Source organism: Stegostoma tigrinum, chromosome 31, assembly GCF_030684315.1.
Source record: "Stegostoma tigrinum isolate sSteTig4 chromosome 31, sSteTig4.hap1, whole genome shotgun sequence".
NCBI classification, from domain to species: Eukaryota; Metazoa; Chordata; class Chondrichthyes; order Orectolobiformes; family Stegostomatidae; genus Stegostoma; species Stegostoma tigrinum.
The window spans coordinates 30,820,648-30,836,041 of record NC_081384.1 but is presented as its reverse complement, the minus strand read 5'-3'; the positions used below and the strand labels follow the sequence as shown (position 1 = coordinate 30,836,041).

General features: G+C 39.7%; 1 protein-coding gene across 5 annotated transcripts in view; it reads left to right on the top strand.

Moving 5' to 3' along the window:
- LOC125466119 (sodium channel protein type 4 subunit alpha-like) overlaps positions 1–15,394 on the top strand; it is a 185,021-nt gene that overhangs the window by 158,718 nt on the left and 10,909 nt on the right. For all 5 annotated transcript variants that reach the window (XM_059638822.1, XM_059638818.1, XM_059638820.1 and 2 more), the window contains 3 exons: positions 8,310–8,447; positions 11,769–11,873; positions 13,313–13,583. In XM_059638822.1, coding sequence (XP_059494805.1) covers positions 8,310–8,447; positions 11,769–11,873; positions 13,313–13,583 — 514 coding nt within the window. The remainder of the gene's footprint in view (positions 1–8,309; positions 8,448–11,768; positions 11,874–13,312; positions 13,584–15,394) is intronic.

Genomic DNA, 15,394 nt, shown 5'->3' with positions numbered 1-15,394 from the left:
GTTTGTCATTTATGTAAACAATTTGGATGACAATATAGGAGGCATGTTTAGTAAATTTGTGGATGATACCTATATTTATGATATAGTGGACTGTGGAGAAAGATATCTATGTGGACAACAGGATCTTGATCAACTGGGCCATTGGCCAAAGAGTAGCAGATGGAGTTTAATTTAGATGAATGTGAGGTGTTACATTTTGGTAAGGCAAACCAGGACAGGACTTACACAGCCAATGGTAGGGCCTTGGGGAATGCTGTCAAACAGCAAGACTGAGGGGTTCAGATACATAGTTCCTTGAAAATGGCCTCAGAGGTAGACAGAGTAATGAAGAAGGCGCTTGGCATGCTTGCCTTCTTTGCTCAGACCTTTCAGCAAAGGATTTGGAACATCATGTTGCATCTGTACAAGACATAGGTAAGGCCATATTTGGAGTACCACAAAGAAACCTGGTTGGCTTGCTATAAGAAGGACATTATTAAACCAAAAAGAGTGCAGAAAAGATTTACAAGGATGTTACCAAGACTGGAGGGTTTGAGTTATAAGGAGAGGCTGGATGGTCTAGGATTACTTTCCCCTGAAGCATAGGAGACTGAGAGGTGACCTTGCAGAGCTTTGTTAAATCATAGAGACATAGATAAGGTGAATAGCCAAGGTCTTTACCCCCGGGTAGGTGAGTCCAAAACTAAGGGGCGGAGTTTTAAGATGAGACGGGAAATATTTAAAAGGGCACAAAAACAGAAGTTGCTCTAAAAGCTCAGCAGGTCTGGCAGCATCTGTGAAGAAAAAATCAGAATTAATGTTTCGGTCTGGTGACCCTTCATCACATTAACTCTGATTTTTTTCTTCACAGATGCTGCTCGACCTGCTGAGCTTTTCGAACAACTTCTGTTTTTGTTCCTGATTTACAGCATCCACAGTTCTTTCAGTTTTTATTTTGTTAAGATTTAAAAGGGATCTGAGGGGCAACTTCTTCACACACAGAATGATGTGCATACGAAACAAAGTGGTGGAGGCAAGAACAATTACAGCATTTATAAGACATTTGGTGGGGAATCAATTGTTACTGTAAGGTTTCAAAATTCTTGAAAAGGAGCAAGAGAAGGCCAAGCAGGGCTAGCAATGATAATCAGCATAGCGACAAGGCAGGCAGAAATACATCTACTCCCAATTCAGATATATTTTTATAAACTTATATTGCAGTGGTATTGTTCATACCTCTGGGCCGGAGAAGCCTGGGGTGCTCCAGAGCTGTGTAATAACAAAACTGAGGAGGTTGATTATTTTTATTCATAATTTTTGTCCTTTATTCTTTCACGGGATGAGGGTGTCACTGGCTAGGCAGCATTTATTGTCCATCCCTAATTGCCCAGAGGGCAGTTGAGAATCAACCACATTGCTTTGGGTCTGGAGTCATATGTAGGCTAAACCATATAAGGATGGCAGTCCCTAAAGGACATTAGTGAACCAGATGGGATTTTCCTATCAATTGATTCGCAGTCATTGTTAATTCCAGTATTTATTGAATTCAAATTCAACCATCTGCTGTGATGGAATTCGAACCCGGGTCCCCAGAACATTGTCTGGATCTCTGGTTAACAGTCCAGCAATAATACCGCTAGGCCATCGCCTCCCTCCTAATACCTAAACTTTTAGAGCTGGCCTCAGTAGTCCTTAATGACTAGGTCACATGTAGCTTTTGCTTTCTGGAGTGCATTTGGCCCGAAGCTAACTGCATTAAGGGCAGCCTAATTATTTATTTTTGGTAAACCAATAGCCGAATTATGGATAAGGGAAGGAATTGCATTTATACACTACGTTTCACATCCTCAGGGCTTTCCAATAGATGCTGGAAGCAATGAGGCCCTTTTGAAGTGTGGTCAGTGTTGCAATGTAGAAGTACATTAAACATTGAGAGAACAGATTGTCTCTAATTCTTCCTATCCAATTGAATTAAACGACTGAGAGCTTTCCTTAATTCTACTGATGTGAGATAAAATGAATGTAAATGAAGAATTTTTGTGGAGCAGTTGTATCATCCAAACCAGAAGCTCTGGGTTTGAGTCCAATGCTCGGAATTGTTGCTTGTGTTCATGATGTGCTCAAACAGTTTGATTGCCAGAGTGTAAATCCTTTCAGTGCACCTGATGACAGGCAGTACGGGCAAGAGAGGCTCTGGTAGCTATCCTGCAGAAAGCAATGGTCGAGAATGCAGGACTTTGTTCAGAAGTGTGGAGCAACTCAATGGAAATCCATGGGAAACTCTCGGAAACAAGGACTGAAGAAAAGACAAACACAAGATAGAGGACATTGATTGAATGTTTATTGGAGCACATCTAATGAGACTGACCTAGCAGCAGGGCAGAGTTGGGAAATACATACCTATAATATTTTACTCTGTGAATAGATCAGTTCCAAGTAAAAACAGGAATTTCTTTATTCACCAACTGGAAACCAAGGGTATAACATTTAACACTTCCTTTTGGCTCTATCAGGAAGAATTGAAGTCATAATCTTACAATGCTAAAGTTGGCCTGTCACAAAAATCTGCAATGATTGCGTACTACCAAAAGGACCCAGCTGGTATTTCTAGAGCTGGCCTGATGAAGGGAATAGATCAGAGGCAAGTCCTCTTATATATGTGACTTAACAGGATGGTCATTTAAGGAAGATGCATAAACTGTGAGATTATTTCCTGAGTTTCAAGGAGAAGGTCTGGCATGACGCCCTACAAGCCCAAAAATATATTTTCCGGTCTTGAGGAATCCTTTGTAAGAGTTGTTAACAGGGACTTGTCAACAAAATAAGGAAATACTTTGGACAGTGTCAAAACTGAGCAACTTGGACCTATTGGTGGGCCCAACTGTTGGCAGGGAGTTGGCCAATTTATCTGTTTTTTTTTCTGGTTGACAAGATTATTGTAAGAGGATATGAGAATGCCTCGTGTTAGAAAACCTTAACACCACACTAGCCCCAGTATCTCTTGTGTCAGTGGCCTAGCGGCAGTAAAGTTGCCAAATGTGACTAGAACTATTCTTGGAGCTTTCATCACATGACTTGCCCCATGTTCCATTCATTAGTCATTCAACACATTCATCCCTGTGAGGCACTGTCTTTCTATTCCAATTGGAAGGTGAAAATAATTCATTCTCCCATTGAATAATGCTCGACTATCAGTCAAACAGCCTTATTTTCCCAATTTTCAACGTGTATAGCTGACAAAGGGATTTTTTTAAAGGAAATGACAAAAAGGCCATTTTTTAATTCCCTTATGATTTTTCTTGGGTTGCACGTGGCAAGATCCTGTAGATTGATCTTCAACCCTGTGGCCGACAGGCCAATTCTAGAGGTTGTCAACCCTACATGGCAGACAGAGTCTTCATTCACTCAAGTGCAATCCCCAAACAAGGCCACTTTTTGGTGTAACCTGCATCACCAAAATATACTGATCTCCTGATAGACTTATGCTAGAGTTAGATCAATAAGGTCCAGAATTTTGGTGCATTTCTTGTCAAAGGTTAACATCAAATTCTATATGTAAAATCTCAGTGTGAGTTCTGCACAGATCTCCATTCTTTTAACTTTTTGATTTTAAATTGTAAATTATTGAATATGTTATAATAGTATGTTTTTACTTATTTTGTTGTTCAATGTATTCTCCATTTTTCAGACTTCTCCTGTTTCCACTTTAAATTTGATTAGGAGCTGCATTTCCCATTAGAAATCTAAACTCTGATCCCAAGATCTTCTTGTGACTTTCTTCAATGTTGCCGAGGTTTCACAAATCTTTTAGTTTGACTTAGCTGTGTCTGTGGAACAATTATATCAAATAGTGAAGTGAAATTCAAAAGTTGAAATTGATCCAAAGTGTCATTGGAAAGATCAGAGGGCATTGTAAGGAGCAGGCATCAAATGGAAGGAATTATTCCCTGTGTTTCACTGTGAAGACTAATTTCCTTAGTTCAATTTTGAAAGGATTTCCCTCCATACAATTGCAAAGGGCAGAAGAAGATACTGGGGATGATTTTCCTTACTTTTAAAATGTGGGTGCTCATATTTTGGTGACTAATACACCACCCTAACTGCCAAGAAAACATAACTGCTTCATTAATATCTCAGTATATAAGGCCTGATAGCCTTTGCTTTGGCCCAGTGCCACCAGTACATGGTGCCCTATCACTGATGCTGCTGGCAGTAATTTGAATCTGAAACAGTAACATGAATGCAATGAATATGGCTATAAACATCTCTTGTTATTTACCCTACCACTTAAACCCTCCATCATGCTTAATAGATTTTAAGCGGCTTATAAAATATTTAAATACTAGTAAAACATAAAAGCTTTTTATCCTGTAAAGTGCCCATTACATGGCTTCTTCAGATGCCAATGATATCATGAAGGTTTGTTACAGTCAAGATTTAATGAGAGAATAACTTTCCTGGCTCATATTATTCCATGAGCCAGTTTGCTGCTTTCCAGCCGTAAGGAGTGCATTAACCCATTAGTCCCGCAGTGGCACCCGCTGTTGGCTATTTTACATTAAATGACAGGGAATGGGTTTTGAAATCCCACTGTAGCTGCTGGTGGAATTCAAATACAATTATTAAATCTGGAAACCACATCTAGTCTCAACAGGCAACTATAATTGACCATTATAAAATTTCATCTGCTTCACTCGGACTTTATGGACGGAAATCCCTTTCCCTTCCCCGGTTTGGCCTGCGTGAGGCTCCTGACCCACAGCTGTGACTGACTCTGAAATGGTCTAGCAAGCCACTCAGACCAAAGGCAATTAGGGATAGGTCAGTGACACCTATGTCCCAAGAAAAACATATGTATACTCATAGGTAACTGTTGGAAATTATTCCTGAGTTGAACTAAAAGCCTGCAGTAAGTAGGAATTAACCCAGTTCCAATTACTGAAAGGTGTCAGTGGAAATGTTGGAATTATAGGCTTTAATTGTATTTCCTACATTTCAACGGTGACTGTGTTTTATAACCACCCAACTGGCTGTAAAATTCACCAGAGATCCTGAGACAGTGCCTTCCAAATCCACGAACACTTCCATCTAGAAGTACAAGGGCAGCAGACATATGGGAACACCAACACCTTCAAGTTCCCCTCTAAGCCACTCACCATCCTGATTTGGAAATATATTGCTGCTCCTTCACTGTCGCTGGGTTAAAATCCTAGAATTCCCTCCCTATTGGCATTATGGGTTAACCCGTGGCAGGTGGACTGCAGTAGTTCAAGAAGGCAGCTCACCACCACCTTCTCAAGGGCAACTAAAAATTTTAAAATGCCAGACAGTCCTGGGTTTTTATACGTGCAGATTCTTTCCTTCTTCCCTTTCCCTCCCTTGTCATATTGTGCAACTTTTATCAGTGGTACTTAGAAGATGTTTATGGGAAGACTAAATCAGTCAATTATTGTTCAGATTCAAGAATTAAAAATCACTGAGACTTCATCCGTGTTATCTGGCACAGTACCAGAATTCATTGATTCAGTTTCTGTCCTGGAACTTAGTGTGAGTTATCAATGCTAAAAGGGCCTAATTGAACAATTGCACATCAAAATTAATGAAGGATCTGAATAGCAATAGCAGCAAGATATCTGCTTGTCATTAGATCAGAAAAGAAGCTTGCACTAAAGCCAAGATACTCATCCATAGCTGAGCTGCAGTTTCCCTTTGGTCATACACACTGGATGCTATGCAAGGGTCACTATGTCAAGTGTGTCTGAGCTGGAGATCTCCTGTAGCTGGCTGCTGTTCCAGGGTACCTGGCTGCCAGGAGTCTGGAGCTGGTGGGAAATTTGTCCTAAAACAATGAGAAGACCTATATCATTCCTCACCATCTGCTGCTTATCATCTGCAATTATGATTTGCTCACCATTGCTCACCACTGGAAGGGACACCATAACCCAGGCAGGGTCCAGGCTGCACAAGCACCCAAGAAAAGTGCCAGGAAGACATACACCTAACGGAATAATCACATGAAGGAGTCAAGCTTAAACTGATCTTTAACTCAATGAATAGAAAATATTGCATTTCTCCTAATTTGTTCACAGAATGTGAGCATTCATGCTTATGCTTTCTTGCACTTGAATTGAATGACTTACTACGCTATTTCAGAGGCTAGTTAAGAGTCAACCAAATTGTCATATCCCTGGAGTCACGTGTAGACCAAGTCAGATAATTTGGCTGATTCTCTTCCCTAAATGAGACAAGAAGACAACATTTTTACTCTGGCTCTCATCAGGGCAAGCGAGGGGACAAGAAACAAAGTAGTAAAAGGGGCACTGATTCCTACGGTGTATCAAAAGAGGGTGGTGTTTGCCTGGACCATCATCCTTTTCATATTTGTACGTATGTTGGAATTACATTTGATCATCTTCTTTCACTCCTTTCTTAACTCACTTTCCAACTGAAAATATCATTTACTTTGCTTTACCTATCAATAAAATTCAACTCCTGTGAGAATAAAGTTAAAGAGAGCGAATTAGCCACTGCCATGCATCTCAGTGTGCCTGTAGATGTTAATGTCAAGTCAGAACTGGTTAGGTCATTATTGGCAGCAGACTCCATGATGTCTCTGTGAATTGCCCCAAGATTGAATACACCTTTAAACTGCTGCATTTATTTACACACTTGGTTAACTTCTTATTATTCGAGGAAAAAAAATTATAAATAACATTAATACTTGGAACTGAATCGGTGTAGTCGTCCTATATTTTGAAGGATACAAGATGAGCCAGATTTGTATCTCTCATTCATCAGTTTTACTGATTTTTCCATCTAGGATATTATTCTGCTGCAAAATCTCACTAAAGTCTAGTAAGTTCTGCAAATCTATACTTGAAATAAGATGAATGTGCATTCAGTGAATAAGTTGGCTGAAGCAGAAAAGAGTATAGCTCGTTGCACCAGATTTGTGAAGGAAGCGCAAGGCAAACACTGAAGCTGTTCACAGCAAAGCATGAATGCTAGAACATAGAAAATGAAAGGTAGAAAGAGCCCAGCTCATCCACCAAGCCTCTCCCATATCTCATGATAGTTGGAGCAGCGTGACTAGGCAGTGCAGACTGAATATTGCCAGGCGGTGGTGATGGATCTGGAGCTGAATGATTGGGAATATATGGCTATCATGTCACGAGGCACACCTAACAAATTCCCACCGTCTTCAAACTTTCCTAGGGTGGAGCGTGAGCGGCCAATTACAATGGTTAAGGCCAAATTGGAGACAATATTGTGCTGTTGCAGACATTTTACCATCAACAAAGTGATGGTGATGCCATATGTGGAGACGCTAGCTCAATAAGGTACCCTCTAGCAGCACACCAGAGGATATCAGAGCTGGAGGCTCTGTGACCCAAAGAGGGAATCTTGGCAGAAAATCAACATTCACCGTCCAAATGATTCACTGGAGAAGCGTTGCCTTCATTCCAAGGGGATCTCATAATCTTTACTTCACATCCATCATCTGAAGAGCTGCTGAGGCTTTTGACCTATTGACCTTCTGATTTTCCCTCAAGGAGATGCCAGGTGGAGAGGTGGACAATTTGGAGGCCATTGCTGAATTAGTTTCACTGCCAACTGGCATCGGTTCTGGATCCCCATTTGATCCTGACATTGAGATTTTGAAGGCTGTGAGAATATCCAGCCTAGATTGCTTCATCCTAGTCCCATTGACAACGACAGCCTATTATCTTGTCTGTAGAACCTCTCGGCTCCTTAGACTAATATTAGTGTTCAGCTGAGATGACAGGATGAAGGAAGACTAGCTTCTCCGTGGTAGAAGATATTGCCAGCTGGCTATCTAGCTGAAATATAATTAAGTTCTTAACATATGCCTATTTATTTGATGATTAAACTTCTTCAGATATTGTATATTTCTGTAGTTTTTAACTAAGACAGAATTAGTATTTTGCTCCTTTTGCACTTCCCACGTTACAAATTGCCTTGTAGTGTGGTCATCGGTGCTGTGTAAGCAAACAATCATTTAGCATACAGAAAGTTCCTTCTCAGGGTTGTGAGTCAACGCATGATTAAATAACTCATTAGTTGCGTTTGAGGATGGGGAGACTGACCACTCAGAAAGAGAGAGAGAGAGTCACTATTTCCCTCAAACTCAGCTTGGATTAGATACCAAGTATTGGAAATTATTTCTGAGGTGTACTTCTATCTGTTCCCCTGTATGTCTCCACGGTCAAGTCCAAGGGATGTGAAATTGTGTGATGATCAGTCCCACAAACTCAGAAAAGCAATGTTGTTTCCGTGGAATGCTAACCAATGTTTATTTTCCTCCCTAGATGGAACAGCAGCCATCGTATGAAATTAATCTGTATATGTACATATACTTTGTCATCTTTATCATCTTTGGGGCATTCTTCACTCTCAATCTCTTTATCGGTGTAATTATTGACAATTTCAACCAACAGAAGAAAAAGATAAGTATCTGTTCTTCATTAAATTCAATGGAGTGAAAAGCCAATGCTATACATAGACATGGATAATATGTAAACACATTTCATAAATGTACATTTACCATTTTATGTTTGCACATGAAGAGTGTTTTCAGCACTGGTTGCTCTTTTCAAATCTGATCAAAAGATACCTTATCAGACCTGTGTGAAATCCATCTCAAAAATGGAAAGGATCCAGTGAGGATAAATTGGAACCTTGACAGGCTAAGGCAGGAGGCAGAAATTTGACAAATGAAGTATAATGCCAGAAAATGGAGGTTGTCCATTTTGGCAGGAAGAATAGGAAACAGATTTGTTTCTAAGTTATTCACTTATGGAATGAGGATTTGTTGCTGGATCAGCATTCTTTGTCCACTTCTAATTAGTTGGAACAGTTTCTCGTGACAACCTCTTGAACTGCTAAAGCCCTGGGGTACAGGGAGACCCACAGCACTGTTTGGGAAAAAGTTCCAAGATTTGACCCAACACCGGTGAAGTAACAGTGATATAATACCAAGTCAGGATGGTGAGAGGCTTGGAAGGGATCTTGCAGATCAATGGTGATGGAAGTGAATTTTTGAAGTCATTGGATGAGGTGCCAGTCAAGCAGATTACTTTATTCTGGATGGTATAAAGCTTTCTGAGTGTCATTGAAGCTACACCCATCTAGACAAGTGGAGAATATTCCATCACCTTCCTGACTGGTGCCTTGTAGATGGTGGACAGGTTTAGGGAACATAGTTGGGAATGAGTTATTTCTCACAGGATTCCTAGCCTTTGACATACTCTTGTAGCCATTTATGTGGCTAGTCCATATCAGCCTCCGGTCAATGGTAACCTCCACAATGTTGATAGCTGGGAATTCAGCAATGGTAGTGACATTGAACGCCAGAGGTGATGGTTAGATTCTCTTTTGATTGAGATGGTCATTGCCTGATGCTTCTGCGTTGCAAATGTTACTTACTGAAAAAAATTACCCTGGTCTTGCAGCATATGGGTTTTTCCTACATCTTGTGAATCATGAATGGCGCTGAACATTGTGCAGCTATCAGCATTCATCCCCACTTCTGACATCATAATGGCGGGAAGGTCTGTGGTGAAACTGCTAAAGATGATTTGATCTAGGACACCACTCTAAGAACTTCTGCAGAGATGTCCTTTGAATGAGATGATTGACCTCCAATAATCACAACAATCTTCCTTTGTGCCAGGCATGACGGCAGATGTCGGAATCCATGATAGACAAAGGGGAGGCTGGAAGAGCACAGTAAGCTAGGCAGCATCTGGAGGAAAGGAGCAGTCAACGTTTGAGGTGTTACCCTTTTTCAGGTCTATAGCGGTTGAAGAAGGGTGATACCCAAAATGTTGACTGCTTCTTTCCTCCAGATGCTGCCTGGCTTGCTGTGTTCTTCCAGCATCTTGTTTGTCTACAATAGAAGAAAATATTCCCCCCGATTCCCATTAACATCCAGTTTTGCTAGGCCTTCCTGATACCATAGGAAATCAAATGCAGCTTTGATGCCAAGGGCAGTCGCTCTCATCCCACCTCTGGAGTTCAACTCTTCCGCCTATGGACCAAAGTTGTGACAAGTTAGGAGCTGAGTTGGCCTATTAGAATCCAAAAGTGCCTGTGATCAGATTATTATTCTCTCAATTTAAATAAGAATTTTATTTAAATGGAGAGAGACAGCTGCAAGTCAGAGGGATCTGGGTGTCCAGTATATGATAATGTAAGAACTGAGTGCAGGATTAGGCAATTCAGCCCCTTCACCCTGGTCTGCGATTTAATGTGAGCATGGCTGAGCTCATCTTGGCCTCAACTCCACTTTTTTGCCCATTCTCTAAGACTGTTTAACACATTAATCATTAAAACACTGTGTATCTCCTCCTTCAATGTATTTACTGTCCTAAAAGTCTGAGGTAGTGAATTCCTCAGATTCCAGACCTTTTGAGTGAAGTAATTCCTCTTCATCTCTGTTTTAAATCTGCCACTCTTTATCCTAAAATTATGATCTCTCATTCTAAATAGTCCCAGAGGAGAAACATCAGCTCTATGTCGACTTAATGAATCCTCTTTAGCGTTTTATATAGCTCAATTAGATCTCCTCTCTAGCTTCTAAGCTCTGGTAAAAATAGGCCTGAACTGCACAAACTGTCCTTACAAAACATACCCCTCACCTCTGGAATCAGTCTAGTGATCCTCCTCTGAACAGCCAACAATGCAATTAAATCCTTCCTCTATAAGGATACCAAAACTGTACACAATACTCCAGATGCAGGCTCACCAATGCCTCATAACGTTGCAACGACATTTCTCTACTTTTACACTCTATGCCTTTAGCAATAAATGCCACAATTCTATTTACCTTCCAAATTACTTGCTGTACCTGTACATTAGCTTTCTTCAATTCATGCACAAGAACACCCAGATCCCTCTGCACTGAAGGATTTTAAAGTTTCTTTGCATTTAGATAGTAAGTTGCCTTGTTATTCTTCTGACTAAGATGGATAACCTCTCACTTTTAAACTCCATCTGCCAAAACTTGACCCGTTCATCTAACTTATCCATGTCCACATATGAATGACGAAAAGATCACAAGCGGGTCATGGAAGAAATTAGTAAGAAAATCAAATAAAATGTTAGCCTTTATTGCAAGGAGAACTGTGTATAAAAGTTGGTGAATCTGGCTACAAATTACAAGCCTTGGCAAAACTGCACCTAGTGTATTGTGTACAATTTTGGTCTCCTTACTTAAGTATGGACATTCTTGCTTTGGAGGCAGCTCAGAAAAAAGTTCACAAAGTTGATTACTGGAATGAAGGGCTCATCTTAAAGGGAAAGTTTGTGCAGTTTGGGGCTACACTTATTAAGGTTTAGAGGATTAAGCAGCAATTGTACTAAAATACATAAGATTCTGAAGGAGATGATAGGCTACATGCCTTGTGGGCAATCAAGAAGTGGAGGACATTCTATAAAGGATGAAGATGAGGAAGAATTTCTTCTCTCAGGAGTTTGTGAGCCTTCAAAATTTTTACGCTGGAGAGAACTGTTAAGGCCAAGTGACCAAATCTATTTGAAGTTGAATAAGGCAGATTTTTGATCAACCAGGGAGTTTTGATCTGTAAAGACAGAGTTAAAGCTACAATCAGATCAGCTACAATCTTCTTGAATGGGGGTGAAGATTCCAGAAGCAAAATGGCCTGATATAATATATAATATTCTCAGAATACACTATCTGTCTTTCATTGAATTTACTAGATCTTGATGACATTTCCTTAAATAATTGTAAGTATTCTCATATTTACTTTGGAGGAAAAGATATCTTTATGACAGAAGAGCAGAAAAAATACTACAATGCTATGAAGAAGCTTGGCTCAAAGAAACCGCAAAAACCCATCCCAAGACCAAATGTAAGTGTACCAATTGTACTACATATATCTACCACCAGATTTTAACAAACTGTAGAAGGAATGGAGGGCCTACGAGGTGTGTTTCCCATTCAAGCTGCTTCTCCAGTATTGTTTCTGAATAAATTTGGGAGTGTAGGTTCTCAACCATGCCAACATTTATACAGGCAGCCAACTGGGGTTATGCCATTGAAATTGCAAGATTGAATGTAGCAAGTGGGGAACGAGACTGGAGCGTCCCACTCACTTCAGTTCTGAACTTGAGCTACATTGCCAGCAACAGGCTGAGTGAGACACAGGCAGTGTCATGTAGATCCCTGCAAGCAGCTCATCTGAGAGTACTAATGACCTTGTTATGATTGACATAATCATCTCTGCCAATTTTAAGGAACTTTGATTTTAATTCAATGAAATTGATTTATTTTGAAAATTTCTAAGTATTAAACAGTGTCATGTAACATTGCTGGAATTCTGCCATTCAATGTATGAGTTTCTATGATTTTCTATACACACTACACCCACATTCTGCTGCAAATATAATTGATTATTTACAAATGCTAATTCTTGTGATCTCTTAAATTAAGAAATTAAGTCGATAGTATAGCACCCCACTGACATTGAAAATTGTTTGAGCCAAGACCAGAAGTGATTCATTGGGTTTTTAATATCTTTAAATATTATTTGAGATGGTTCAAAGCAATAAAGTTGCTATCCAAATGCAAATTCTTCTTCTTGTTGTAAGACAAAAGGAACACAGAACATACAGCTGAACACTTTCAAAGTTCTTTAGAGTTGGAATGTGGTTTGATAGAATGTGAGAAACCAAGAGTGAGCACAATGTCAGTGGGTTTTTAACTTTTTGGCATCACCAAATAACTTCTGACCTTCCCAGTCAATTCATGTCAATAGATATGAAGATGAACCACGAGTCAATTTCAATTCCAGTATTTAAAAGAATGAGCAGGTCTAGCAATATTGCAGTTTAATGGTGATTCAGTTGGAAGAACAGTAGAAGAAATTGGCAGTTGTCTGCACTCAAATCCACGTGCTCAACCATGTTAGAATTTCACTCAATAAGTAAGAGGGTTAATGGGTTTGATTTCAACATGTTGAAAAAAAAAGCACAAGATGTGTAGCAAAGATCATATTTACAGCTTATGAGAAACCTGGAGAGAACAGTATAAAGGATCAGTTGCAATGCTTCCAGCATTTTTATGGGTCGTCAGTTCCATTCTGATATCATAGATATTAAACTTTGATTGGTTTTATACCTGTTAAAGAGCCTCTGAGATAAATTCTGCAGAATCCTCCAAGCTACCTTTTAACTTGTATCCTCTGCTGCCAGGCATACATGTTGGTCAGACATAATATGATGAATAGAATTAATGTCAAATATTTAGACACTGACAGCTCATTTCTTCCCTTTTCCTTCTCTGCCCCAGAATAAATTTCAAGGAGTATTCTTTGATTTTGTCAGCAAGCAAGCCTTCGATATCTTCATCATGATTCTCATCTGCCTCAACATGGTAACTATGATGGTAGAAACAGACGACCAAAGTGAAGAAAAAACCAATATTCTTTACTGGATCAACGTGGTGTTTATTGTTGTATTTACAAGTGAATGTGTGCTCAAGATCATTGCTTTAAGATACTATTACTTCACCATTGGCTGGAACATTTTTGACTTTGTTGTGGTGATTCTTTCAATTGTGGGTAAGTTAGAAGTTGAAATCCATTTATTTTGGCAACTTGTGTTTTTGAGCTTTATCCTCATTTATGTAATGTCAAGTGGTGCAGAAATTAAATTTCTAGTCCAGTGATTAGGGTGTGGGGCTAGGGCTCTGCATAAGTACTTGTGAAGTCATGCTCTTCCTCAGCCACCTACCTTAGCTCCAACTCTGAAGAGTAACATCAAACGCATCAATATGACAAGTTGCCATTTCTCATGGCAGGTATCGTTTGCCTTTTCAAGTGCGACTGCAATTTAAAATGTTTTAAATTCTGGATACATGGCACCAAGAAGTAGTTTGAAACTGTCTAAACTCAATTTTGTCAGGTTTTTTTATGAGTTACAAACGGAAGACGTTTGGCTCAGTTTGAGGTAGACACAAGATGAAATGTGAGACTCTGACTCACTATACACTCCAATACCTCTTATAACTTGATTTCCTAGATGATTCTGAGGAATATAGCTAATTCTGGGATCATTCCTAGCTCTGAAGATTTATCATGTCACCAGTATTTGCCTTGGTGTGCTGGTCCCATGTCATATTGGAGGTCTACATAGTCTTTAAAAATGATTGTTCATCCATAATTATCACTATACTGAACTACCACAAAAAAATTGCCGAAGATCAACTTTAAATTAAATTTGAAAAGTTCATTTGTCCACCTTCAACTCAACATTGTAGCATAGATTTTCTAACTGATTCTGCCCAAAAACAAGTCATAACATAAATGAGTGCAAACTCCATGTCTCATCAGAAATGATGTTTGGAGGTATCTTTTGCATGACTTGCATCCACTTAATGTCCCTGCAGTTTTTTGGGTTTTTCATTGCTCCAGAAGTAGCTGTCAGTTTGCAGCCGCTTATATTCACAGTGCTTCACCAAATCAATGTCTTTAAATATTCCTGCATTTTCCAAAATGTCAATATAGGTCTCATTCATTTATTTACTCATATAATTTAGACATCCAGGCTTATAAAATATCATCTGTACCATTCACTTTAAAGCATTTACTGAACCTTTATCTCCTCTTTAATGTTTCCATTAAGTTAGTCAATAGGCTAAGAGTCAAAGGTTTTTTTAAATTCATTTGTGGAACATAGATGCTGCTGGTTGGCCAACATTTATTACCTGACTATAGTTCCCCTTGAGGAGGTGGTGGTCAGCTGCCTTTTCTAACTGCTGCAGTCCTCCTGCTATAAGTTGGCCCACAATGCCCTTAGGGAGGGAATTCCAGGATTTTGACCCAGCGACAGTGAAGGAGCTGCGATATGTTTCCATGTCAGGTCTTGCTGCATTTGAATGGACTGCTTCAGTATCACAAATCATGCTGAACCTTGTGCAATCATTGGCAAATATCCCCACTTCTGAATTTATAATAGACGATCCATCCTGCACCAGTCAAAAACAACCACCTGCCTATTTTAATCCAGTTTTCCAGCACTTGGTCCATACCCTATATGCTTTGCCATCACAAGCGTACATCTGCATCTACCACCCTTTCACACAATGGGTTTCTACCACCCATTGGTTAAAAGAGTTTTCCTCACATCCCCTCCAAACCTCACGCCTTTACCTTAAATCTAGGCTTTCCAGTCATTGATAGTTCTACCAAGAGGAAAAGTTTCGTCCTGCCTACTTTGTCTGTGTCCTTCATAATTTTATACAACTCAATCAAGCCCCCATTCAATCCTTTGTGTTCTAAAAGGAAAAACTCCAGTCAATCCAGTCTCTGTTCATTACTAGAACTCTCCAGCCTAGGCAACATCCTGATAAATCTCCTCTGCACTGTCTCCA